The sequence below is a fragment of the Sebastes fasciatus genome, chromosome 4 (genome assembly GCF_043250625.1).
Source record: "Sebastes fasciatus isolate fSebFas1 chromosome 4, fSebFas1.pri, whole genome shotgun sequence".
Lineage (NCBI taxonomy): Eukaryota > Metazoa > Chordata > Actinopteri > Perciformes > Sebastidae > Sebastes > Sebastes fasciatus.
Genome location: NC_133798.1, coordinates 27,069,665 through 27,097,222, shown reverse-complemented (window position 1 = coordinate 27,097,222; position 27,558 = coordinate 27,069,665). Strand labels below are relative to the sequence as shown.

The 27,558-nt window shown below is 39.8% G+C and overlaps 3 protein-coding genes across 5 annotated transcripts; all 3 read right to left on the bottom strand.

The window, feature by feature from the left end:
- Positions 1-89: 89 nt before the first annotated feature.
- On the bottom strand, positions 90-11,292 carry cpt1b (carnitine palmitoyltransferase 1B (muscle)). Of its 3 annotated transcripts, XM_074633270.1 has the most exons (19): positions 11,149-11,292; positions 9,465-9,617; positions 8,158-8,297; positions 7,806-7,977; positions 7,134-7,235; positions 6,022-6,159; positions 5,863-5,940; positions 5,119-5,226; positions 4,923-5,007; positions 4,362-4,557; positions 4,099-4,284; positions 3,021-3,126; positions 2,819-2,935; positions 1,971-2,135; positions 1,738-1,872; positions 1,067-1,219; positions 834-947; positions 639-731; positions 90-531 (listed from the first exon to the last, which is right to left on the bottom strand). In XM_074633270.1, exons 2-19 carry the CDS (start codon positions 9,603-9,605, stop codon positions 394-396), a joined length of 2,367 nt encoding a protein of 788 aa, XP_074489371.1. In that variant the 5' UTR covers positions 9,606-9,617; positions 11,149-11,292; the 3' UTR covers positions 90-393. The 3 variants fall into 3 exon arrangements, 2 of the variants coding, with proteins under 2 accessions (XP_074489371.1, XP_074489370.1); XM_074633269.1 differs by lacking the exon at positions 11,149-11,292 and having other exon boundaries at positions 9,465-9,741; XR_012593623.1 differs by lacking the exons at positions 90-531; positions 639-731; positions 834-947; ... (2 more) ...; positions 3,021-3,126; positions 11,149-11,292 and having other exon boundaries at positions 1,997-2,135; positions 9,465-9,768.
- Positions 11,293-12,170: 878 nt separating this feature from the next.
- Positions 12,171-15,322, bottom strand: LOC141766406 (kelch repeat and BTB domain-containing protein 11). The gene is made up of 8 exons (XM_074633271.1): positions 14,490-15,322; positions 14,212-14,400; positions 13,939-14,123; positions 13,509-13,860; positions 13,267-13,412; positions 12,955-13,109; positions 12,666-12,823; positions 12,171-12,528 (listed from the first exon to the last, which is right to left on the bottom strand). The coding sequence occupies exons 1-8, from the start codon at positions 14,739-14,741 to the stop codon at positions 12,346-12,348; spliced, it is 1,620 nt and encodes a 539-aa protein (XP_074489372.1). The 5' UTR covers positions 14,742-15,322; the 3' UTR covers positions 12,171-12,345.
- A 59-nt stretch (positions 15,323-15,381) lies between these two features.
- Positions 15,382-26,833, bottom strand: chkb (choline kinase beta). Its single transcript, XM_074633272.1, has 11 exons — positions 26,250-26,833; positions 23,610-23,718; positions 23,301-23,414; positions 22,748-22,881; positions 22,544-22,648; positions 20,711-20,769; positions 19,442-19,529; positions 19,186-19,294; positions 16,889-16,989; positions 16,702-16,783; positions 15,382-16,574 (listed from the first exon to the last, which is right to left on the bottom strand). Exons 1-11 carry the CDS (start codon positions 26,771-26,773, stop codon positions 16,518-16,520), a joined length of 1,482 nt encoding a protein of 493 aa, XP_074489373.1. The 5' UTR covers positions 26,774-26,833; the 3' UTR covers positions 15,382-16,517.
- Positions 26,834-27,558: the final 725 nt, after the last annotated feature.

Sequence of the window (27,558 nt, the reverse complement as noted above, 5' to 3'; positions counted from 1 at the left end):
TAAATACTGGCATGTAACAAAGAATTTATAGTTTCAAATATAAGCAGATATATTTACAAGTTTCATATGCACAAACCATAGACCATATATAAAGATTATATTTAGATTTATTACTTTAGCTTTATATACATTCTGTGGCATAAACTGACAAAAAGGAGGGAGAAACAACCATCGCAAAATTATTAAAGATTACATCTTTCCCTCAGCACCAAAACAACATCGCTCTGGAAGGTATAATACAAAATAAAGAAATAAATTAGAGAAGTAACAACAGGTCTGACTGAGTGGAATGACCAGCTCCTATCATGTGACCAAAAAGGTCAGAAGTGCAACCTGTCACCAGAACTTGCATGTGAGCCAAATCCAGCATACAGTACCACCCCACACGGTCTGTTATATGTGCTTTTTCCCATTTTCCCACTGTACATACTTTGCGTTCTCAACCGTCTTCTTATCGTTTTCATGCTGTTTGAAAAGCGCTTGGATATCCACCATGGCCTTACAAATGTGCTGACTAAACCGGAACGAGTCCTGCAGGTCACACACAAAAAAAGCAGAGAAAGAGTGATGAGTTTTGAAAGATAAACGGTATACAGAATGGATCTATAATATGCATCGCTCTCATAATGTGCTCTTACTGTGTCAGGGCTGGAGAACTTGCAGGAGATGTGGAATGTGATGAGGTTTTCCCCAACAATGATATAAGACACGCCGTAACCATCATCCGCCACCTGGTGGTAGACAAGAAATGCTCTTATGTCACGCATCCAGATCAGGACAGGGTGAAACGTTAGGACTGTGTAAACTCTCTAAAATAAAACAATTTAACTCACTGGGCCAAATCCACCACCGGCACTGACATATTTCGGGAACTTGTTGATGTCAATTAAATTGAGCTGCTGCTGTGGAGTCTGGCTGGTGGACAACTTCCAGGGCTCCGAAAGCACCTAGAAGCAAAGGCGTTGAATGTTAGGGCTGGATGTGAAAGGTTGTGACAGGTAGGTTAAGAGAAGAAAATGTGAATCAGAAACCGATAAAATGATAGAGAGATTGTAATAGTTCTAACCTTCTTCAGGAATGGCGAGTCCACACCGATGTATTTGGACACTATGTAGAGGCAGAAGAGGTGGCGGTCGATACCAGAACCAGTCATGGCCAGACGGTACATGTTCTGATGCTTATCTGCTGCCTTCCGAAACAGGGCAAGTCTCTGGGCGTTCTGGTCACAAAAACAAGCGGCAAAACCAAATAGCACCCATGATTCCGTGTGTATGACATTAATATCATACAATATTTACCTTATTTCTGTTAATGCAAGTGTCAATTTAACCGTGCCAGAACATCAGAGAGTTCAGAGTCCAGGGCACTAACAAGTAGACACACATTGCCTCGAGGTCCTGGTGACCAAGTCCTGAGCAGCACAATGTGACCTCTCAAAATGTGACCTTTCATACTTAGAGCAAGTGTGTCCATACGCACCAAGTCACTGATAACACACCAAGTCACTGATAACGCACATTTGACACCAGCTTTGTCCAAAGTCAGATTATTCTGTCATTTTTTTAAGCATTTACTCCAGTAAAGGGTTTTAATGTCTTCAACCCTGCTGGACTCACCTGTGGATCCCTTGCTACAAATGAGCATATTGAGCATCAAACTTAATTTAACAGACCTCTTTGGTTTTATGTTGTGTGTTCCTGATTTATTTGTGTGTTGTTGTTGTTGTGTTCTGCTTACTGTTGCACCTGCGTCCTCCATGGCTCTGACGAATGCAACAGCCTCAGAAGTGCAGGAGCGCACCGTCTCTGTCCGACCATCTCTGAACATACGAGTCATCGAGGACTCGTACGTCAAACAGAACACTCCCTGGTCCTAGAAAGCAGATGGATTGAAGTCGTTTAGTGATGGTGGATGATATCATCAAACTTTCAAAAGATGAGCAATAATGTCATGATGATGGGAAGCCTTACCCTGAACTGTGCCAGCTGCAAAGCCAGCTGAATAAAGGCATCGGGGCTGCACCTGCACTTCTTGATCAGTCCCTTCCCAAACTCATTAAACAGATAGCCGTGGAAGTCCACGTCATCAGCTATCTGCTTGGCTGACAGGTACGAAGTCTCAATGGCGTGTTGGCACTAAGAAAGAGGAAAACAGAAATATGTTCGGATTCATTTTGTAATGAAAACACAGATAAATACCATTAAACTGGCAGTAGGCAGATTATTTTAAGCATCATTGGGCAAAAATTCCGTAATAACTTTTCAGCATATTGTAATTCAAGTGTTCTGAGAGAAAACTAGACTTCTGCACCTCCTCATGGCTCTGTTTTCAGGCTTTAGAAAATCTAACCGTTACGGGAGACTTTGGCCAATCACAGGTCATTTCAGAGAGAGAGAGCGTTCCTATTGGCTGCTCATTCAACAGTCAAACTAGAAGCGCTGATCAAATATTAATCAATATTCTGTTACTGTAATGCCTATTTCTGCCTAGTTTGACCGTTTGATTTAGGTTTGCGAGTGATTGACAGCTGCTCAGAAACGGCAGACTCCAGCTCGGCTCTGATTGGTTGTTTTCCCCCGGTCTGTGAAATCTTGCAGATGCCATTAGGAGCACCGGAGGCCACCGGAGAACACCGGAGGACACAGAGGAACATGATTTTTTTCAGATTACCTGTCTCATGCACTACTGTCAGGATATAGTGACCATTTTATAAAAATAACTTTTTTTTAAATGATATTTGCTCCATTTCTACACACTGCAGCTTTAAATGTAAATCAAACAGGTCAATGCCAATAAAGGATTTAAGGCTCTACTTTACCTCCTTTGGAATCTGCCACTGTAGTCGAGTGGGATGAGGCAGGCCTTTGTTCACATCCCCTTTACAGTGTCCCTCCTCCGTGTAGCCGAGATGGAAGCAGTCTGTTGCAAGGACATACTGCAAAGACAGAAAACGCTGGCTGAAGATTTCTGCAAACTTTGAATCCTCGTTTTGAAATACAACATCAGCACGTATTGTTTACCTCCCACATATGTCCTACAATTGGTGCATCAGCCCAAGAATGCTCAGCATTTATACCCATTTTTCCATTTGGATAAGAGATCAAGGTGAAAGACTTGTCAAACCACCTGTGAAAAAAGAAAGAACAAAGCTTTTTTTTAGGGAAACAAACCACTAAGAGCAACCAGAGAGCTTCCCTTGACTTCTCTGTCTACCTGCTCATCGGCTCCAAAAACAACATCTCCAAATCTCAACCCACCATTGCTCAAAACCTCACCATTGATGGCTTTTCAGTACCATTCTCAAACCACGTCAAGAGCCTTGGGGTCACCCTGGACAGCACCCTCTCCTTTACATCCCACATAAAAAACGTCACCCGGACTGCCTTCTTCCACCTCCGCAACATCTCCAGACTCCGCCCATCCCTGTCCCACTCCAGCACTGAAATCCTGGTTCACGCTTTTGTCACATCCCGAATCGACTATTGCAACGCTGTCCTCTCTGGCATTCCCATCAAACTACTCAACAGACTCCAAATCATTCAGAACTCTGCCGCCCGGATCATCACCCGCACCAAATCCTCCGATCACATCACCCCCATCCTCATCCAGCTGCACTGGCTCCCTGTTAAATCCCGGATTGACTACAAAAACCTCCTGCTCACCTACAAAGCCCTCCATAACCTCGCCCCCACCTACCTCACAGACCTCCTCCAGGAGTACGCCCCCTCCCGTTCCCTCCGTTCATCATCAGCCGGACTTCTGACTACCCCCACCTCACGCCTCAGCACCATGGGAGCCAGGGCATTCAGCTGCTCTGCTCCCAGGCTCTGGAACTCACTCCCCCCACACATCCGGCAGTCTGAAAATATCACATCATTCAAATCCCTCCTCAAAACCCACCTGTTTAAACTGGCATACTCTCTCTAGCACTCATCATCACCCATCCTATGTGTCTGTACAAATATGTCTCTGTCATGTCCTGTTGTTTTTATATTGTTTTATCTGTCTATGTTTTAATTAATTCTTGTAAGGTGTCCTTGGGTGTCCAGAAAGGCGCCACCAAATAAAATGTATTATTATTATTATTATTATTATTACCTGTCGTAGCATTTTCCATGAAGCAGGGACTTGGCGTAACTGTCAAGTGATTTGGTCTTTGCAGGGTCGTAACCCTGCGGCTCCTCATCTAGTGTCAGGAAGAAGGCAGCTGACTCAATGGCGTCCAGGGACAATTTGTTTCCTCCTTGGCTGAAATATTTAATCCGAGCCCGAGCCCATGGAACCCTAGAAGGGGATGTCAGAGTAAGTCCATCTTATTTTGCGTATGCATATGTGTCCTGTGTGTGTGTGTGACTGTATACCTGTTTCCTGCAGTCAGGGCAGCTAATTTGAGTTCTCCTGGCTGCGGTTCTGATGTATCATTGAGGATCCTTTGAAACTGTGTCTCAAGTTCACTGGGTAAGAGGTGGCGCCCTCCAGTGTACAGCCACAACTGGAAGAAGCGGCCCTTGTGGTAGACAACCAGGTGCTTACGGTCAGTCAGGTGCTGAACAATATCTGCAGGGAAGGGCCAACAAGAAAGAAAAGGAAGCATGTGTGGTCACAGGACGAAATAAGAGGGAAGTTGCAGATAGCTAATCTCAAAGATAAAATGTAGAATATTACGAACCGGCGTAACCCTTTTGTACAAACAGATTGATGAATGCTCCCTTTTATCTCAGTTGTTTGAGGGTAAATCAGCTCTGGACTGGGGCCAGTTTGCACTTCTGTTCATACCCTCAATTAATGACGTCAAAGCAGGTATTTAACTTTCAACAGCCGATGGAAAACATGTGCTATGACATCAAGTTTCGACCCAGGTCTACCCCATGCATCCGAGTGTTGACTTAACCTTTAAACTGTACAGAGCAGCAGTTGTTTACCGGTTTCAATCCCAGGGATGCGGGTGGTGTTAAACATCCTTTCCATCTGTGTGGAACACATAGGGACGGTTCCCAAAGCCCTCAGCTGAGAAGAAAAAAGAAAAAGCTATCATCACAGAGAAGAGTGTAGTATGTATGTAGGTTACAACCTAATTGGGTGATGGCAGAGTGGTAGTAAAGTCATGGCAAGCATTACCGGTGCGTGTTCACCACGTTCTAGTTTGCGTCTGTACTGCAGCATGGCGTGAACCACGTTCCCTGCCCGGGCAGCCTGTCGGTGTGTCGGGGTCACGTACAAGAGGTCCTTATACATTCACCACGAAGACAAAGCAGACACATCCAGTCAACACCACACATAACAAAAGAGACATTTATTCCAAATATTATCTAATCATTATTTTGGTTACTGGCATTTAGCGAGGTGAAATTCCAAGAATTAAAGGTTTTTATTGTTTGTTTTAGAGCTGCAACGATTAATCGATTAGTTGTTAACTATTGAATTAATCGCCAATGATTTTGATAATCAGTAAATCAACTTGACTCATTTTTTTAAGAAAAAAATTCTCTGATTCCAGCGTCTTAAATGTGAATATCTTCTGGTTTCTTTACTCCTCTATGAGAGTAAGCTGAATATATTTGCGTTGTGGACAGAAGAAGACATTTGAGGACGTCATCTTGAGCTTTGGGAAACACTGATCAAAGTGTTTCACTATTTTCTGACATTTTATAACCAACAAACAACTAATCGTTTAATCGAGAAAATAATCAACAGAACAGAACAGAAGCCCTAGTTTGATTAGTTTTTCTCGTAAAAAAAGTCTTGTCTATGTTACGTACTCTTTTCCCACCGTTTACTGTATAATTTCTGTATTGATTTTATAAAAAAAAAACATTACCAATACACGCCACTAGTATAACAGGCTGTGCCAGTTTATCTTACCATTATATAGAAGTTGCTGTTCACCATGATGGGACTCCTGCCCCTGAGGTAGATGTACTCCTCCCACCAGTCACTTACCTGGAGAAGATAACACATTATTATTGTATGATTCAATTGAATTTGAGTTCCGATGTTGCATCCCTTGTAAACACTACTCACATAATTTGTCTCCCACCAGGATTTTAGGATCAGACATCTCTGTAGCTGGGCTGCTTTGGAGTCTTTAAAGTCATTGGCCAACATCTCCATGTGCTTGTACTGTTCTCTGTCCAGCAGGGAATGGACCGACTCCAGGTACTGTGGAGAAAACATGGCGTGTGTTGTCAGGAAAATGGAGCAGTGTTATGTAGAAAACACAGCTGATATGGAGCAGCATGAGATACAAACAAACAGAAGATGGCATGGCAGATCTTTATCTACTACTGCAGCTTTCACAGGGTGCAGGAAGGGAGCTAGGTCAGTAGATGGAGGTACAGACAAACTATGTCTGTATGGTCTAACGAGCTACATTCATCAAATTCATTGTGTAAGTTTTACCTAACCCATTTGTGCCCGCAACTTACATTTTTTATTTTTTTTAAAGGTGCGTTTTTCTTATCATACTATGTCTAGTCTTTGGGCACATGAGACTACTGTTTTTGCAATAAACTCCACTATATTTTAGGAAAAAACAGTAGTCCCGTGTGCCCAAAGACTAAATAAAGTACATTAAGAAAATGGCTTTATCTCAGAAATTACAAGGAATACAATCAAGTATTTGGTATCTATGAACTCATAACAAGTTGAATATCAAAGATATGCACACATATGCATTGTAAAAAATATTTCATATGGAAAACATTTAATAAACACAATATTAGCATTCTCTAATTTTTCAAAAATCCTTATTTTGACTGTTATTAAAAGCGTGATTTTCCGTGTGATCTAAAAATATTAACGTTGTACTGTTAGATACTTGCCCAAAGTATATCCGTAACAAATTTCAAGACTTTTGTCCAATCAGTAATTAAGTAAGTAAGTCCTTAACATACTAAATATAATCTTTGGGCACAAATGGGTTTGTGCTAGATAGGCTTAAATGTATAGTGTGAACATTAGAAGTTAAAATAAAGTTAGAAATGTGATATTCGTTTTGAGATTATCAAGGGATAACATGAGAAATGGTGATGTTTAGATATCAAATAATATGCATGCATTTAGTGTGTTTCATTTATTTCAAGAAGCCACATTCACTTGTGTGTTTGTGGTCGTGTACTGTGTAATTCACACACCCTGCGAATTGTATCATCCACACTGGGCACAGGGAGCCTGGGTAAGGAGGCCTGGAAACTGTAGAGCAGCGGCCTGCGCCCACAGAACATCTTCACCAGGCTCTGGTAACAAACAAACAACACCCAGACAACATCACATACACATATCATAGTATACTAGATGACCCTTTATTAAAGATTATAACAAGAATCAACCATTCCCTCTGCACTGAGCAAGGGACGCAAAGGTTTAAAGAGGACCTGTTATGTTTATTTTAAGGTGCATATTTGTATTTTAGGTTTCTACTAGAACATGTTTATATGCTTTAATGTTCAAAAAACACTTTACTCCAGCTCCACTGTAACTAGCTTTGTTTGAGGGCATTCCAAACTAGCCGCTAGGCGGGTATTATGCAAATGTGTTACTTCTTGACATCATCACGTTATGGAAGAAAAGGCGGGACTTCAATCAAGACGTTTCAGGCAGTGTTTCTGTGGGGGAGAGTAACTTCCTTTGGTGTGGACTTTTGGCTTTGTAACTTTGCAGACCTTTTACATGCACAAAAAACTATATAACACACTAAAGGAAAGGGAAAAAGCATAATAGGTCCTCTTTAATAGGTAGTCAGACAATTTAATGGCATGCATAGCACGATTAAAGATTCAGACAAAGTGAGTGAAAGACAGACGTACCAGCCACACTTTGGTAGATGTCCTCATCTTCCCATGGGATTCAAAAATCCATCCGTGGTAGGAGAGCAGGACTTTGAGAGTGTATCTCAGGAGGTAGATGAGGAACAGCCAGAGTCCAGTGGCAAACAGGATGGCACTAAGCACCGCTCGGGCCTGCAGCGATACATAGTCTCTGCTCAGAAAAGGCACAACACTGCCTCTGTCAGCAATAGGGTTTTAAATCAAACAGACAAAATGCAGAATAACTTTGTTTTTAAATAACTGACTTACTGCATAGCGCATCTAACGGTCCAGTAGAACACTTGAACCACAACAAGGAAAGACATAATACTGGCTGCAGGAGATTTCTGACCTGTGTGGTAGGTTTTCCTTGATGGCGTCAATCATTCCTAGAGAGGGGTCTATGCGGATATACAAGGAACTCATCATGGCGATCACAACTATCAGCCAACTGGACGGACTAGCAGGATATACTCCAGCTAACACACCATTCTGTGAATGAAAAGCAACAATATTAAAATGGTCTTATTGATGACATTTTTATGTAGACAAATATTAATAAAATAACCCAAAAAACATCCACAGAGCTTTTATAAAGGTATCAAATAAAAGTATGGCTTTTCCTGAATAAAATTATTATGATTGTGAATTTATCATTTAAAAGGTCCCATATTGTAAAAAGTGAGATTTTCATGTCTTTTACATTGTAAAGCAGGTTTAAGTGCTATATAAATACTGTTAAACTATCAAAACAGTCAATATACGGAGAAATACACACAGCCCGTATTCAGAAATTGTGCGTTTGAAACAAGCTGTTAGGATTTCTGTCCATTTGTGATGTCACAAATATACAATATTTAGACCATTACACGGTTTTAAACGTAAACATTCTAAATGTCTCCCAGTTTATTTCCTGTTTCAGTGTATGTAAATAACATCAGCTGACAGGAAGTAAACATGGACCCAAACGGTTGCCTAGCAATACAATCCCGTTGCAATTCCATTGAAATGCACTAAAACGGGGTGTTTCAGACAGAGGGTAAATACAGGTATATTCAGGCAGACAGTACGAAGAAAATAATGTGTTTTTGAACATTACAGCATGTAAACATGTTCTAGTAGAAACACAAAATACAAGTATGAACCTGAAGATGAGCATGATATGGGACCTTTAAAAAATGTTGGCGGTTCCAAAATGAATGTTTTGTTTATATCTGTGGAAGATATCTGACGTTTGGTTCCCACTTCTAATGAGGCTTGTGTGCCAATCGTTGGTATCACGTGGTATCTCTGGGTCGCCAGTTAGTGTGGAAAAAACAGGTAACTGGCTGAGATTGACAGTTGCCTGGCAACGACTTGTTGTGAAGTGAATGCAATGGAAATGGAAAAATGAGACATCTAGTGGCTGAATGTCCTCAATAGCACCTTTAACTTCATCTTCATAACTTTAACTTAACTTCATCTTCTATGTTCTGTTCAGACAATGAATGAATTAAAAAATGCACAGGTATTGTTAATAACACCTTTATAGACCTTATTGAGTGACTCCACATTGTTAATACCTTTATAGATCTTATTATTGAGTGACAATAAAATTCTCACTCCACATTTTGAACACTGACAAGCAAAGACAGATGTGAAGCTACTGTGCTGCTGTACCTTGAATTGAATGGCTCTCTTCTTCCATGCTGTGACTCCAGACAGGTAGATGTTCTTGATGACCTCCTCGCTCAGTTTGATGTCCACACCATCAGGACGCACAGTGAACTGGAAGCCCACCGCCTGATGCGCCTCAGCCATCTCTCAACAGCACTGTGGAGAGCAAAGGGAAGCAGGTCTTTGACTGGAAATAATGATACTGAAAAGTAAATAAAAAGCTCAGTGGAAGATGTGATAGAAATATTAACAACTGTTTATCCCACGGCTGTGCTGAATACTCGATTCTGATTGGTCAATCAGACCGTTGCTATGTATACCAGACCGTTGCTATGGGCGCATCTCTGATGTCGGACTCTGGAGGACTGTTTTTGTGTCAATATATTGATTTTTCTTCAGTAAGTAGCTGGGTAATAATGTACAACTTTGGCGGATCATTGTTGTGAAAGAACCCCCTTCATGGTGATGAGAGACTGTTTACCTTCTCAATGATACATTTCAATGTTAAGTTTTTATATCATCAAGGATCAATGAGTTTTATTGTCATTCCATTCAGAGCATGTTGATGATACATGAAAGGGAATGAAATCAAGTATTGAAAGCAATAATATACAATAATAATAAAAAAAAAAAACTATGATGAAAAAATCAACTATGACGAATATACAAGTACAATCGTGTGAAATACTTTTTGCTGGGAAGCTCCATTAAGAAAACAGTTAAGTAGCAAAAAATAATAAAATAAAAATAAAAATAATACAAATAATATATATAATATATTTAAAAATCAAAGAGCACGCTCTTATTACCAGCAATTCCCCATTGGAAAAATTTCCATTGAGCCATGCATCAGTTGTAGAATCCTTTGCTATTTCATTCACTCTTATTAAATAAGAGTGAGCTCTATTTTTATTTATTTACTAATTATAACATAAAGAGTAACAAAATACAGTAGACTTTCACATATTATTTGAAGGAAAGTTGCACCGTCTGTAGTGTTTGCTCATAATGTGATAGGGAAGGTCATTGATATAGGATTCACAGATTTACCATGAAATATATATATTATTCTTAATTTGTTAATATATATGACAGGGTTATTCATTGTCTTTCAAATGCAATGCCCTTGTGGAATTCTAAATGAAAATATTTGCAGTTAATAAACCTCTCAATGTAATAGGCAGGCTGACAGGTTTAGGATTTCTTTTTCCATGTCATATGACTGAACAGTCACCAAGTGGGACAAAGTTCAACGGCCAGATATAGCAGTACACCGGCGGAGCATGCGCCAGACCTCAGATGGGCATGCAAATATAAACACAAGAGTATACAGCCAGCAGAAGAACGCTATAATCCCTTCAGCATTACAGAACACTGTGAAAATCTGTTAGATACTTTAAAAGATCAGCATTTATTATTATTTATTTTACTGAACAACTGGACAAACAGTGAAAATGTATCAGTCAGTACCTAACTGTGTCATTCAACTTCCCCATCATGATTTTCACCTGATATTTTACACACATGGTTTAACACAACAGACACTCAAAGATTTCAATAATTTAGCATTTTCACATTATACTCATGTAATTAAAACATGGAGTTTACAATTATCAAACCTCAGCAGCCAACACAACTAACTGCATGCAGAACTGACTTATAAATAAAAGACAGAGCCATACTTTACCTGTCAGAGCAGAGTCAGTATAATCCAGTCAGGCAGAGAAAAGCTGTGACTTTGCTTTCTGTCAGTGAGGCAGTGAAATTCCTCTGAACTCAGGCTTGTATAGCTAATCTGTGTGACTCCAGTGCCCTTGGTGTGGTTTTCCTCAGGTAGTGAGATCAGAGCTGTTGTCCCCTGTGTTTTCCAACCCTCCCTCTCTCTCTCCTCTCCCCCTTCCCAAACACAACTCTCTCTCTCTCTCTCTCTCTCTCTCTCTCTCTCTCTCTCTCTCTCTCTCTCTCTCTCTCTCTCTCTCTCTCTCTCTCCCTCTCCCTCTCCCTCTCCCTCTCCCTCTCCCTCTCTCCCTGTGACATGCTTCTTTTTGTAACAAGACACCAAACATAGACAGAGCCTAACCCCATGTGCCTTGAGGTTCCTGCTGTGTAACTGAATCTGCTGCAGTGCTGTATGAGGACGCAACCGAGAGCAATGTCACGTTTTCCTTTTCGATGAGAGTGGCACGCAGTATTTAACTGTGGTAATGCTAATGTGATGGTGTGATAAGCATAACAGCATGCAAATGTCAGATTATGATCAGCAGATTCAAGTGTCCTGACTTTACCTTGATTAGAGGGTTTACAAAATGGGACAGGATAGAAAACGAAAGGTGTTGCCTTACTTGTGTGACATTTTTGCAAAGCACAGAGTTTAAATCATGCCATCAAGAATAGAGAAAGGGAGACATTATACGCCAGTCTTGGATTGGGTCTTACATTTCAGGATACCATATGTAGATTCATGAATTACCCTTATTAACCAATAAAAATCTCTTACAAGCAGAGACTATACTGTATGTATACAGAATATACAGGTACAGCACCAAGTCCATTTTCTAAAGTGGTCTAATAAGATCTAAAGTCCAAACAGAACCATGGTTAAAAGCAATTATAATTTACACTTTATACTTATACTTTATACTGCAGTTATCTTTTTTATACTTTATTGAAGTCAAGTTCTGAAGTTCTCAATATTCAATAATAATAACAAGTCAAACTGTAATCTGCCCTTACAAATTCACTTTAAGCCAAAGGACTAAGCTTTAAACACAAGATATAATGATAATCCACCTATTGATCTCCTTATGTTTGAGAAAGACTTAAGCAGCCACAAAAACGATCACAAAATATGTGCAGTAAAGCAAAAAAACAACTAACTATAACATTAAAAGTGAAGATAAAAGACAGCTTCGTAGCGGGTGGGGATGGGTAGAGGAGGAAGGACTGTGAGGGAGAGAGTTTGGAGATCCATCCTTGCAACAGTGTTGTGCTCTATACTTGGCAGCAGGACATGGTCACCTACAACTGACCCCTGTCCTGCAAATGCCACTTTCTCGGCCCTGCGCACCTAAAGAGGATAAAACCAATTTTTATTTTATTTAAAAATATTATAATATGAAAGTTGTCTTTGTGCTTCAGATAACTCAGTTAAATGTGAGGAAGTATAGCGATGTTTTTGTTTTTATCAACGAATCTGTTTCGTACCTGACCCCATCTCTGAGACCGCAAACAGAATGATGTCACCACATTCTCTGAGTTGTTCCCACCAATCACAAGCAGCCTGTCGGTGGCACCCAGGAAGTAAAGAGTTGGGAGGTCTGCATCTGCTCTGGTAAGGGTGGGAAGCAGCTCAGACCAGGAGTCTAATAGACAGAGAGAATACAGAAGCGTACGTCCCGGTTAGCGTGTTAGAAAATGGTCTTAACTTAAGCTTTAGGCTGTAAAAAAACATATTCCTCTTGCCAAACACACTTGCTATGCTGTTCGGCCTTACCTTGCCTCGTGTTGTACTGCAGCAGCAGTTTCTCTCCAGTCCTCTGGATGCTCCCCAACACATAGAGACAATGTCCAAGGCTGGTGACAAGTGGCACGTCATGGGACAGGGACATGGTGAACTGGAAGTCAGTGAGTGGCAGCGAGGAAACAAACCTGAGGCAGAGATTATATTCAGTCACTAATACACCAACACATAATTGAAGCATGCTTTTCTGAAAGTGAAATATATTAGAATTAGAAACTATTTTTGTTCAGTGTCCTCCCAAAAGACCTATACCAGCATAACTACACTGATAAAGAGGACACAAACCTCCATGTGTCCTCCCATGGATCATAGCGCTCCACAGCTGTATAAAGAGCTGTGCTGGAGTCTGGGGTCACCAGCGAGTCCAAGTACCAGCCTCCCACGGCGTAAATACTGCCTTCACAGGCCACTGCACTGAAGTGCCTTCTGCGCTGTGGACGCAACACATGGTGACAGTTTTCATTAGTGTCATAGAAAAAACTGCGGAAGGCAAGTCTTATTTTGGGTTAGACAGCAGACTGTCTCACCTTAATCAGAGGAGCTGTGGCGACCCATATATGAGTAAAGGGATTATACCTGAAGGAAGCCATCTTGAACTCCCATCCTCTCTTCACAGGCTGCCGGTAGCCTCCTATTACGTACAGGTAGTTATACAGGACCACTGTAGTGAAGCACCACTTATCAGCCCTGAAAGGAAGCTCTGTAACTGGACACCAATCTCCGCTGTCTTCCGACCCTTTCAGGGTGAACATGTGTCGGGCATGTTCCGTTTCTGGGTCTTTCCAAGTAGTCAGGTTCTCTTTCCGGAGGCTGCAGAGACGTCTGTCTCCTTGTATCCTCAGGTGGACGACTTTTTTCTTCTCTGCATCATTCAGACACCTGAGGGGTGAATCAGTTTTAGGGGACTAGAAAGAAATCCTGATTACAGTCCAAAGATTTCATGTCAGTGTTGCATACTTGATGAGGTGAGGCAGCTCCAGCAGGTTTCTACTCAAATAGGTGAACACAGTCGTCTTCAGCTCCACACAGCAGATCTCCTGAGCCAGACTCAGGTAAGACAAACAGTTACCTGGGTTGAGTTCATCTGCGAGGACCAACAGGCACTTTGAGAGGAAGGCCTCGGCCAGGAGATAGCTGCTGACCTCCAGAGACGGATATGGAGGAAACAAGAGATAAGATGTCGGATAGCGACAGGGATGAATATACATGGAGATATGAAAGTCTGCATACCTGGATGTATGTGCCCAACTCCTCCTGAGGGACTTTAAACTTATTATGGAAGGAGAACTCAAGGAGATTGTGGAAGACGGAGGAGGACACGTGGTCCAGGTGGACGAGGCTCTCCGAGGTCTCTCTCATTCTGGACTGGGACAAGGCTCGGAAGTACTCGCTGCACTCCGAGAGTCTCCCAAGGTCCACCTTAAATAATGAATTATTAGACCAAAGTTTCTAGTTAGTTTTTGATTAACCTGTACGGTTGGGAGATTTGTGTTTGATTTTATACTTACATGGAAGGCATATGTGCTAGTTTGGACTATCACAGTGGTTTCATCTCCATCTTCAGGGAGATATGTGCGAAGTGCCTCATTGGTTTTCCACTCATCTGAGTCTGCTTTGAGTGATTCCGTATCTGTGATACCTGGGGATGCGATCTGACTTTTGACTGCTGGAAAATCTCCCCAAAGTCTTGTAAGAACATATTTCAGCCAGAAGTTTATCCACTCTAATAGTACCATAAAATGTTGCCTGAGAGGATTCATCTCACTGACCAAGTTTAGCCCGTTATAACAGTTTTAATACTGCCTGGTGCCATATGTTATTTATTAAAACTCCAAATGTCCAAAGATGCAAAGCACCTCTCACACAACCACTGCTCCAATCACACATTCAGAAAGTCACCAAATAAGGGAAGACAAGTCTCCTGAAGAATTCCAAGCAGCCAGTGAAATGGAAAAAAAGAGGACAGAACAATAAGTTTAGTCCACCGGCTCGTCTCCCATCTGCAGCTCTCACTGTCACGTGCTCTTTGACGGCAGCAAAACAGCCGAGAGCAAAGATTTAAGACCACATGGCAACAGAAACAGCTTGTTAAAGAAAACAGTGCGGTGCACCACAATGCTAAACCTTCAACTTGAGAATTCCTGTTTGTTCTGCGACACATCCAGTCGATTCAGAAGTGTCCCTCGATCTTTGAGCAGCGTGGGTTTTTTTCTGGCTGCTGGTCTATTCTTGGCACATGGAGGTTGGACAACACTCAACCCTCTGGGATGAAACATGGCCTCCTTCACTTTACTGCTCTCGACGTCATCATGGGGCAATCAAGTTGCCTCACAGTTATGAGAGTAACTATTATGTTTCACAAAATGTATCGTAATATAGAAGAAAAGCAGGTGACACAGATTCTAAGGACAGATGTTTATTAGCTTTTCAATTTTATTTTAGTAGTGCAAAGAGGACAAACATAATACAGAGAAGTTTTAACAGAATGAAACTGTACTGGAACAATAATAACGGCTACAGGTAGTTGATGAGGTTTAGTTAAGCTACTTATCATACTTAAATTGACGTAGCTACAGACAGTATGTGTAAAACAAGGATATCATGATGTAAATTGAATGCAGTACATTCCGTCAAATACAGGAGACAGTCTACATAAATAAAAGAATCGTAAAAGAATTACAAAAAAAAGGAAATAAAAAAAGCTTCCAGAAAATGTCAAAACCTAACTTCACAGTCAAATAAGCAAAAGGGAAAGTCATGATGTCACTTTACTATAATACAGATCTGAATTGTTGGATCTAATTTAAGCAATTCAGGTTGATGTGGTTACATGCATGTGCACATATGGACTGTATTAGTTAACCTAATACTATAGGCAAGAATGACACATGTTTGGATATTCCAAGTTATGATTCTAAATAGCAAAAATGAGCAAATACAATGAATAATACCATCAGCATAGAATGTAGATAGAACAGTTGTAATGGTTACATTAACAGTATTGTTGACTACAGTGATATGTATAAAATAGCCCTCATGCAATCATTTGCTGAATGTGGGTACGTCTTTAACTTACCTTTATTGGACCTTGAAAGAATAACCCTACTGCAGAAGATGTGAGGTAGAAAGACTAAATACACTAGAGCAAAGAGATGTATAAAAAAGCCTTCCATGCTGAACTCAATACTATTGGTTTAGTACACCAAAATGATAAAAACAGTGAGATTCACAGTCTGAAATTTAAAGACAAGAATGATCTGGCAGCCAGCATTGTCCATTATAATAGCTGACCATCAGATTGACTGAGCCCTTCAAATGATAAACAACAACATTCAATGCTGTAGAGCTACACCTGCTCTAACTCAATTTCCCACTATGGGGAAAAGTGCTTCGATAAAACAGATTGTCTGCATTGTGTTCGAATGTAAATGTCTCTCTTTCACCCAACATTGTTTGTCATAAGAAGAGCTGCATAGAACTGGAGTTTCAATTACACAAAAAAAAGAGACGTCACATTCTGATAAACGTGGTGGAGATCAGGAGAAGAGCTTTTTCTGCTTGATGTAGGCATCAAAACGACACAGGGCATAGTCCTGCAAAACAATATGGTTGACTATGAGGCAAGGTTTACTCAAATGCAACATTATTGTGTTTATTGAAATAAATGTAGTATGCAGCAGATGTTCGCATCAGACTGTAAAAGAAAATAAATCTCCTTACCATGTATCCAAACTCAATCTTGGATATCTTTGCTTGAATGATGGACCACAGCCCCCAGAGGAAATGTGATGCTAATGCATACCTATAAATCAAAACAACACAACAAAACCAAAGCTGTGGTGATTCTGCTATAACATTTAATAATAAATAATAATATTAATAATAATAATAAAACACCTTGTGTTACCTGTTAGCTTCAATTATCAAGTCCTCTTCGATCTGTGTCTGGTCCGTGGAAATGTCAGAGTATCGTCTCTTTTCTGCCAAATAACTTCTGATAAAATGAAGCTGAAATAAAAAAAAAAAGTATTATGATTTGTGATCTGTTTTATAAATGAAGTAAAGTGTCTGTTGAGGATTTATTACATCCTTATTGTTTACGCCCTTCGTGTTCCCCTACATAATAGTGAATATAAGAAAATAACCCCTAAATTTGTTTTAGTTTTGTTCCATTCCAAATATTTGTTTTAATTTTTTTTTAATTGATTTGTTCAAATCAATTACTTAAACCTGCAGTAGGCAGAATGTTTTTGGCAGCATTGGGCAAAAATTCCATAATAACCTTTCAGCATATTGTAATTCAAGTGTTCTGAGAGAAAACTAGACCTCTGCACCTCCTCATGGCTCTGTTTTCGGGCTTTAAAAAATGTAGCCTGTGACAGGAGACTTTAGCCAATCACAGGTCATTTCAGAGAGAGAGCGTTCCTATTGGCTGTTCATTCAATGGAGGCAGCTGTCAATCACTCGTGAACTCCGATCAAACACTCAAACTAGGCAGCGCTGATCAAATATGAATCAATATTCTGTTACTGTAATGCCTATTTCTCTCCTCAAATGTTTTCAGAAACATCTTGTAGTGTACTGTTTAGCTGTAGAATGAGAAAGCTTGCTCAGGCTGGTGGGCGGTGCTTGGTATTTCCTCAACAGATCTCACATGGCTGTTGGGTCATAAACTTTCTCATTTTACAGCTAAACAGTTCACTACAAGATGTTTCTGAAAACATTTGAGGCGAGAAATAGGCATTACAGTAACAGAATATTGATTCATATTTGATCAGCGCTGCGTAGTTTGATCGTTTGATCGGAGTTCAAATCAAATCAAATCAATTTATTTTTGTATAGCGTCAAATCACAACAGAAGTTATCTCAAGACGCTTTATATATAGAGCAGGTCTATGACCGTACACCATAGTTTAGAGACCCAACAGGATCCACCAAGCGCACTGTGGCCAGGAAAAACTCCCCGATTACTGGGAAGAAACCTGGAGCAGAACCGGGCGCAGGGCGGGCGGCCATCTGCCGAGACCGGCTGGGGGGATAGATAGATAGAGAGAGAGTGAGAGAGAGAGAGAGAGAGAGAGAGAGAGATAGATAGAAAGAGAGAGATAGAGAAGCAGCCACAATAGCAGTCTAGCAGCTGTAATAGCTAATACAAGTAGGACTGATAACACAAAACCAATAGTGGTGGATATGGTGAGTGATTGACAGCTGCTCAGAGGCGGCAGGCTCCAGCTCGGTTCTGATTGGTTGTTTTCCTCCGGTCTGTGAAATCTTGCAGATGCCGTTAGGAGCACCGGAGGACACAGAAGCACATGATTTTTTTCAGATTACCTGTCTCATGCACTACTGTCAGGATATAGTGTATAGCGTTATAAAAATAACTCTTTTTATATTTTTAATCATATTTGCTCCATTTCTACCCACTGCAGCTTTAAACTGTCCTCTTAGGGGAAAAAGTAAATGAACATTTTGATTAATTTGATTTCCCTCTCGTGCTACAGCGTTGGATACAGCCCTCTCTTGAACTGATAATTGCATTAACAAGTTTTCCCACTAGATGGCCCTGTGTGACCAGAGCACTTGTCACATCTGTTTCCTAAGGAGATTACCTGGGTCTTGCTCCAGATGGCCAGTGTTTGCTTTCACACAGGCCAACAAAAAGAATCACTAAGATCTTAGGTTTAAACATCAGCACTGTAGTATATAGTATTTGTCTGAGTGTCATAGGGAAAAATCAACACTACATCCAAACAGTAATTATCAGTGATATTAAAATTGGGAATTGTATGGAGTTTTAATAGTTGAACTCGTTGATGCTGCGTGACTGTAAATATTCAGGAAAACTTGCATTACCCCCAATCTAATGCATGTAATGTTTCTAATTAAAGTAACTGCAGGTTTTATATATTTCATCAAAAGGCTAACCTCCACTTACACAATTTGACCTTTCCTCTAATCGTTCACAATTAGGTTTTAACTGTTATGATAAGTTCTGACCTTTTGAATATTTCTCTGTATATATTCACTCAAGGTTTGTATTTTAACTTTGACACAAATTAGGTTTTACCATTATAGTGCAGTAAATAATAGATAATGTAAGTCATTCTGTTTGTTTCTTGTGAGCCTCTATTAAGAGCAAGGATCGGGCCAAACAAAGGTAGACTGCCTTGTTTATTTTTTTAGCTGTAAGGGGTTTAGACTGACCTGCTGCTCTCTGGTGGGATAGTCCTCCGGTATGGCTTTGTAGAAGGGCCACTGGTTGTACGTGTAGTCATACATCCACTCACAGAAATGGTTCCCAAAGTCAAAACCCCTAAAGAAATTAAAATATATTATTATTCATATTAATAAACAAGGGCACAATCTACAACTGGAGCCCAAACCACTCATTTAGAATTAAAATATATCAATATGTTTGAAGTATAACTCATCTGATCTGCTAAAAAAGTTTACACTTTACCTGTAGTTGTAACTGCTGTACTCAAAGTCGATCAGCATGAGTCGATCTGTTAGGTTGTGGTCCTCGTCTTTCAGCATCAAAATGTTACCTGCAGCGGCAAAACAAAGGTGAGAAAACGACCACCGCCATCCACACTCTCTAATTACTGCTGCTACGGTCAGGTTTAGACCAGAGGAGAGTTTAGCTTAACTGGTGATTGGTCCATGTGTGTGCGCATGCATGTATAACTAAAGTGGATATTTATGGTTTAGTTTAGTTTATTTAGATCCCCATTAGCTACTGTAATTTTTAATCTCTTGCATAATTGAGAAAAGAAATCACTCAACTGATCCACTAAAATCACAAATAAAGTGGGATGGATAGCTCACTACATCCATATCACATTTTTGAGAACAGAAAAATAAAAACGAAAAGTCATATAATGTTCTACACTATTTTTTGTGTAAACAAATATAATCTAAACTTTTTGTTAAAACATGTTGTGTCACTTTCTGAAATCAAAAAACTTCCATGCCACCATTGCCCGATAATGAACTGTTCTCTGTCTTAAACTAGTATATTAATCATATCATCGTATATCAACTTCTACTTATTGAGTCACATTTCTTTGTACAATAAAAAAAGCTCTAATGTAGAATACATGTATATATGCTGAGTAATTGAGAAGTTTCTATCTCATAAATACGCTAAATGCCCAAATGTACTTTTGCTGTGGGTTCTGGCCCCTTAATTCCAATTATGGCATATCTTAACACTACAGCATATAATGATAAATGACATAAGAGTGTGCTTCAAACTTTGTGGAAACAGTTTGACGAAGGCCCTTTTCTGTTTCACCATGACAATGTTCCATTTCACAAAACCAGGACCATAAAAGGTGGTTTTCCCAGTTAAGTGTGGAAGAACTTGACTGGCCTGTACAGCGGAACAGCTGGGAAGCTTCCCAGATGAGTGGAGGCCGTTACAGCAGCAAAATAATGCACAGCATATGGTTGTGGAATAAAATATATTGGTATAATCACAGTCACACATGGGTATAATGTTCAGGTGTGCACATACTTTTAAGTATGCAAGTTCAGCTTAGCTAAATTCACCTGTTATGTGAGACAGTCCCATTCATTCAGACACCTAGATCTCTGACTGTCACCTCATCTACTTCGGAGGCTCATTTTCATTCACAGGATGATGCATATGAATGTGAGCCGCTCCTATTAATAACTTCACCCCAGCCCAAAATTAGAGGTGTGAGGAGACAGGACACGTTTTTACCTTCCTGGACGTCATTGTGGCAGAACACCACTGGCGATGGAGTCGCTGCCAGCAACGCGCTGTTGAACGGAGCATGTGATGACGGACAACGGGGAGAGGAGAGAAAGAGCTTGTCAGTGTTGCATTCGACAGGTAGTGTAACCTGCACATACAGGCCAAGACACTCCATTGAGTATAGAATAAAAAAGTAAAGCTGTCTTAGATACAGATACCATACAGGAGGAAATACATTGAGGTAATGACACACACACATGGCGTGTTATCTACAACGTTCACTATTTTACTGCAAGCAAAGCAGGCTGCTTTACATCAAATTCATTCCAATCTCACTCTTACTGGTGGACAACTGTACTGTACATGGAACAATATATGAGATAAACACTTAACTCCATTTCCATAGGTTAGTGTGGTTATTTGTACTGGATAGAAGGTATATAAAGAGGCATCATAGGCGATATATACTGAGCCATTCAAAGCATCTGCGTGCTGTATGTACTCAGTTAGATTACACAATATGCTCTTAGTGTGTATGACTGAGAAAGCTCCAGAACTGCTTATTGAACAAGTGGCAATAGTGGTGTTCAACTCTCTAGAAGCTTGGGAGTATATAACTGAAATATTGAATATAATGGAAGGACAAAAACCAAACCCAGATGTCACTCTGATTGACTGAACTTCCTAAAGCGAGCCAAGAACATAGTACCTTTAAGTATTATATCTGTGTAAGCACAAAGAACAGATGTTATCAAATGAGATATGTCTGAGGACTTGAGACGACTGCAGCAACGACGGCTGCGTATCTACAAGATAACAGACAAGCTCATAGATAAACAGAGACAATAAACACTGGGATGAGTTTCTATTGGCTGCCTGGAGGACTCAACAGTAGAGTTGTGGAGGCACTGGGACAAAGGTCAACCATTAGGCTGTAAATAAAAATGCAGCTCGTCCTGTCCCCAAGGTTAAAATTATTTTGTGCAACAAATCTCAAACTATAACCCTTATAGCCTTATTCGTGGAACATATAATCTTTTCATATCAGTATACATCATGTTTAAATCCCAAAAGGTATGTTTAATGCTGTAAGCTGACATTTTGTTTGAATACAACTAAAGTAAGACCACAACTCAACCGAAGCCTTTGGGCTTTTTACTGTGACTCCCGAACAAGTTGGAGAAATATAAATGAATATAACCGAGCATATGCTGGATGGCAGGACACCCAGTTTGCTGTCCCACGTTGGTTTACTGTAGGTAATATGAGATGGCTCTGACCAAACAACCTCTTGTTGGCACTTGGCTTAAGCAATAGTGATTGCATCATCGTTCTGCTACTTGCTTCCAAAGTCATTTTGAAACTGACTGTTAGAGGTGATAACTATGACATTAATATGATATCAATTGTATTGATGTTCTTTCTACTTGTACATGCGTATACGCAAGTATGTGAAAATATCCAAATATGTCTATGTATGCTTGTATGTGAATACATGGAATTGTGTGTGTGTGTATCTATGTTATAATGTATCCTCTGACTTGAATTTATCAGCTATCAGTAGGGGTGTAACGGTTCTGAAACCGGGACCGAAACAGCGACACTATGGTCTCTCTGAGGTCTGAACCGAACCGAGGACTTTGAGAATTGTTACCAGTCAACTATATCCTACAATCTGATATTTATGTAATCAGTTACTTTATTTTATTCTCCCCCCCCCAAGGGGAGGTTTCATCCTACAGTTTAACCCTACCTACCACAACTTTAAGGCTTTATGTACAGCATACCAAATGTATTAAGTCACTCCGTACAGCATTTGAGGCCTGCGATCTAACTCACCGGAGGCTCTCCAGTTCAGCAGGCAGGTCCAACTTCATCAGCTTGTTGTACTTCTTCACATGTCCTTCACGCACAAACTTAAGCTTCATCACTTGATCCATGTATCTAAAGGAAAAAAAAAAACAGACAGTACATTCAATTATTTTAAAAACAGACAGTTCTAGTAAAAGAAAGAGAGAGAGAGAGATATCAAGGTGTCCTTACTTGTCAATGGTCCCAAACAGCCACTTAGGCTCTTTGTTAAATGGCATGCTCATTTCATGGAAATTTGCCAACTTGGTGGCAATCTCAGTTGATATGGCTGAATCTGAAAGTTGATTTGTGCGCATGCGGGTATTCTGGGAAAACAGAGAAATACAGATGATACAAATGCTTCCTCTACATTAGGAAGAATATCAAGTAAATACACTAGGATCTTTAAATCTCTACAAATTTGATGGTGTCAATATGAATGCATTTCTAAAACTATTGTGTTTTGTAATCAAAGCACAAAAATGTATTCAATAGAATATACACATTCTAGTTTAACCCTGAATGTTGAATGCTTTACACAATAAAAAAAATAAACATTTGTATCTTTATGAAAGTCAAGGATACGTGTAACTGTGTCTCCACACACAACAGATGTTTAAACACTTTGGCTGAAGCAGGAGAGACAGTGTGTGTGTGTGTGTGTGTGTGTGTGTGTGTGTGTGTGTGTGTGTGTGTGTGTGTGGGTGTGGGTGTGTGTGTGTGTGCAGTCATGTGTGCATATTACCGGAAGGTACTGTTCTAAGCGTCCCTCAGGGAAGATGCCGTAAAGGTTTGGTCCAAGAGTTCGTTCAGCAAGGATGGCAAACATCACGCTCTCCAACACCAGAGAGTCCACTCCCTGCGTCACAGAGAGACAGACAGTCAGACACAGTTTGATGCCGTTTTTGGTTTAGTTCACACCTCCATGTGAAGGAAAATGACTACAGTAGATTGACTACAATGGTGTCAAAGAAATTTCTCCCCTTGATAAATAAACAGCCAGATACATTCTTGAACAAATAAGTTGTTGAGGAGCCCTACTAGACAGACCAACCTGTAGGATGGCACCGTAGATTCTGAGGAGCACCTGGCGAGGTTCCTCTCCCACAGACTGCACATAGTCAGGCATAGTACACAGGTACAGCAGATTACTCAGTCCACCACTGCGAAACAAAAACACCAGCGTTATCACATCGGAGCAAAGTTAACGTGACCCCACAGCATGTAGTCATAATGTTAGTCGGACAACACCAGTAGATTTTTCTTAGAATGCTTTTATGTTGTGTTTACCCTTGCTGGCCATGACATCTGCTACAGCAGTGGTTCTCAACCAGGGGTCCGGGGACCCCCCAAGGGTCCTTGAGGGAGTTCCAGGGGGTCCCCAGAAAAATGGGGAATAGTATATTTTCACTATTTAATTTTTTAGAAATCAGCAACAGCCCAGTGTGAGTAAGAGTCATAAGAGGGACTATTCTGATCATAGGTTTCACTTCCTCCACTCCTCAACTGTCGTTGACAACTATAGATTTCTGGTCTTAATCATATCCAACTAACAAAATCATTTCAGATGGAGGTCCCTGAAACAAAATCTTATCAAATGGGAGTCCCTGACCTAATGTGTAGCAATTTAGGGATCCTTGACACGAAAAGGTTGAGAACCACTGTGCTACAGTATATTGGCAAAGTCAACTTCAAACCGTATAAAAGAAGTTTAGTGTCAGACAAAACTATTTTGCCATTCTGCATAATATATCTGTTGTAAAGTGATTGTCCATTTGCACTAAGACCGTCTTTGCCTCACTGGCTGCTGGCTCATACTTATTACCACTGCCACACTACTGTGAGTACACCACCTGTACCGTATATGCTCTGACAACCCATACATATACTACTGTCCATTTACATACCTTATATTAATACAACTGCACTACTTATACTTCTGCACTATGTTTTTTGCCAACTTGCTGCACATGTTCATATTTTGTCTTTCTACATCTTGGTGCATTCATATCACACTGTTCATAATGGTTAATACTGTATGTAGCCTTTCTTAGCATATTCATATCTACACCTTGCTGTTGATTATTATTTATAATACCACTATACTCACATATATTACTATGCACTTCACTGCTTTTTGCACTTGCTTGCTTGGTTTCGTTGTCTCGGTACTTGTAGTAAAAGAGAATGAAAACCACCCTTTGGTTGGACTGCACTCAGTAGACATTACTGTGTTTTAAGGGATCCAAGCCAATGGGGATGGGAACCACCGTCATAAGAGATTACTGGTGTCATGATGATGGTATTTTTACTTATTGTATGTCCTTTTGGGTGTGATTTCTTATATGAGCCATCATAGGTTTCTACCACACCCTCATACATATTTTACCTTTCTTTCCTGTGAGTTGTATTTCATTGTCGTTTTATATGTGTTAAACAAATAAACAATAAACAATAAACATTAAAAAGAATTACAGTGAGCTAAGCAAATGATGGTCGTTATAGTGGTCCGTATACATTGATGTTTTAAATGGCTAACTTTCATTTAATCCCTCTATGATTATGATCAGTTTTTCCCCCAGGCCATCAGACTTTTAAATAGATAATTCATACGACACCTTCTCACACAAAAAGTACCTCAACCATATATCTTATACTGTATATACTGTATATGTTCTTAATGTATTTGTTCTTAATATGCCTGTATATGTTCTTAATGTATATGATCTTAATATGCCTGTATATGATCTTAATATGCCTGTATATGTTCTTAATATGCCTGTATATGTTCTTAATGTATATGTTCTTAATATGCCCATTTATGTTGTTCTTAATATGCCCATTTATGTTGTTCTTAATATGCCTGTATATGTTCTTAATGTATTTGTTCTTAATATGCCTGTATATGTTCTTAATATGCCTATTTATGTTGTTCTTAATATGCCTGTATATGATCTTAATATGCCTGTATATGATCTTAATATGCCTGTATATGATCTTAATATGCCTGTATATATTCTTAATATGCCTATTTATGTTGTTCTTAATATGCCTGTATATATTCTTAATAAGCCTGTATATGATCTTAATATGCCTGTATATGATCTTAATATGCCTGTATATGATCTTAATATGCCTGTATATATTCTTAATATGCCCATTTATGTTGTTCTTAATATGCCTGTATATGTTCTTAATAAGCCTGTATATTATGTTCTTAATATGCCTGTATATGTTCTTAATAAGCCTGTATATTATGTTCTTAATATGTCTGTATATGTTCTTAATAAGCCTGTATATGTTCTTAATATGCCTGTATATGATCTTAATATGCCTGTATATGTTCTTAATAAGCCTGTATATTATGTTCTTAATATGTCTGTATATGTTCTTAATATGCCCTTGTACAAAGTATTTCCTTTTATAATTGTAATATATCTTATTATTTTTAATAAGTATTAATTAAATAGATAATTCAAATTTTAAAGTAATTAAAATAATTAAATAATTAAATATATAATTATAAAATATTTTTTATTATAATTTAATTAAATTATAAATAACTTATAAAAAAAGATACATTTCATACGATTGTACTTGTATATTACCGGCGTGACAATAAACATCTTGAATCTTGAATAAAGATATTAAAGTGGTATTTATCCTCAGTACAGCTTCAGTAGTCATTATTTACCTGACGATGGTGATCTGGAAGTCCCTCTCCCCGATGGTCTTCCAGGACCCGGACAGAAAGTCTCGGCACCAGTTGAACGCCCTGCCCCGGGTATCCCGGTCCACCTCCTCGGTCCTCCCGTCTCGGAACGCCTCCGCCTCCGAGTCGTCATCACAGCCGGCTCCACAGAGAGGACTCGGGGTCCTTAAGTGTCTCTCGATGACGACCAGTCGAGGACCCACCGGAGGACCAATCGGAGGACCCACCGGCTCTTGTGTTGTCGTGGTGACGGTCGGGATGTGTCTGAAGAGCCCCGGACCTGGCCCTGGTTTCCCGGCTCTGCCCAGCCCTTCCTCCACGCTGCTGCTGCCGCTGCTGGTCACACTCTGACCCGCATGCATCGTGAGTTTCCGGGCGAACAGTAGAGGATGACTGGTGCGAGCTGTCGGTCTGAGACGGAGACACGGACTCGCTGACGGACGCAGTTCACCGGAGAGGCGACTTAACCGGAATAGCCAAACATAGCGGACTGATCGGAGCGGCATGTAGGAGGCTAGTATGACACAACAATACTAACGGCCGGGACCGTTGATTTGCACTGAAGTCCAACTGGCGGTGTTCAACGGCCAATCACAATTCACTTCCGCGTTCTTAAACCCAAAGCTCATTGATGACGTTCTAACCTCAGTGTCCCGGAACGGTGAAGGATTCTGGGAAATGAAGTGTTTGTTTTGGCTATGACCAGCAACATGCAGCTCTGGAGCCACATGTGGCTCTTTAGCCTCCTCTCCAGTGGCTCCCTGTGGGTTTTTTAAAAATGGAAATGGATAACTGTTTTTTTTGGTTTACATTTTCATTTTTATGTATCGTTGTTGTAGGTCTATGGTACGACGGAGTATTAGGGCCACATTGAGGAAAAAAATAAAGAGATTTCGAGAATAAAGTCATAATTTTACGTGTTATTTTGTTTTTTTCTCGTAAAGTTTTGACTTTATTCTCGTAATATTACAACTTTTTTTCTCGTAAAGTTATGACTTTATTCTCGTAATATTACGACTTATTTTTCCCGAAAATTATGACTTAATTCTCGTAATATTATGACTTTTTTTCTCGTAAAGTTATGACTTTATTCTCGTAATATTACGACTTTTTCTCATAAAGTTACGACTTTATTCTCGTAATATTCCGACTTATTTTCTCGTAAAGTTACGACTTTATTCTTGTAAAGTTACGACTTTATTCTCGTAATATTACAACTTTTTTTCTCATAAAGTTATGACTTTATTATCGTAATATTACGACTTATTTTCTCGTAAAGTTCTGACTTTAT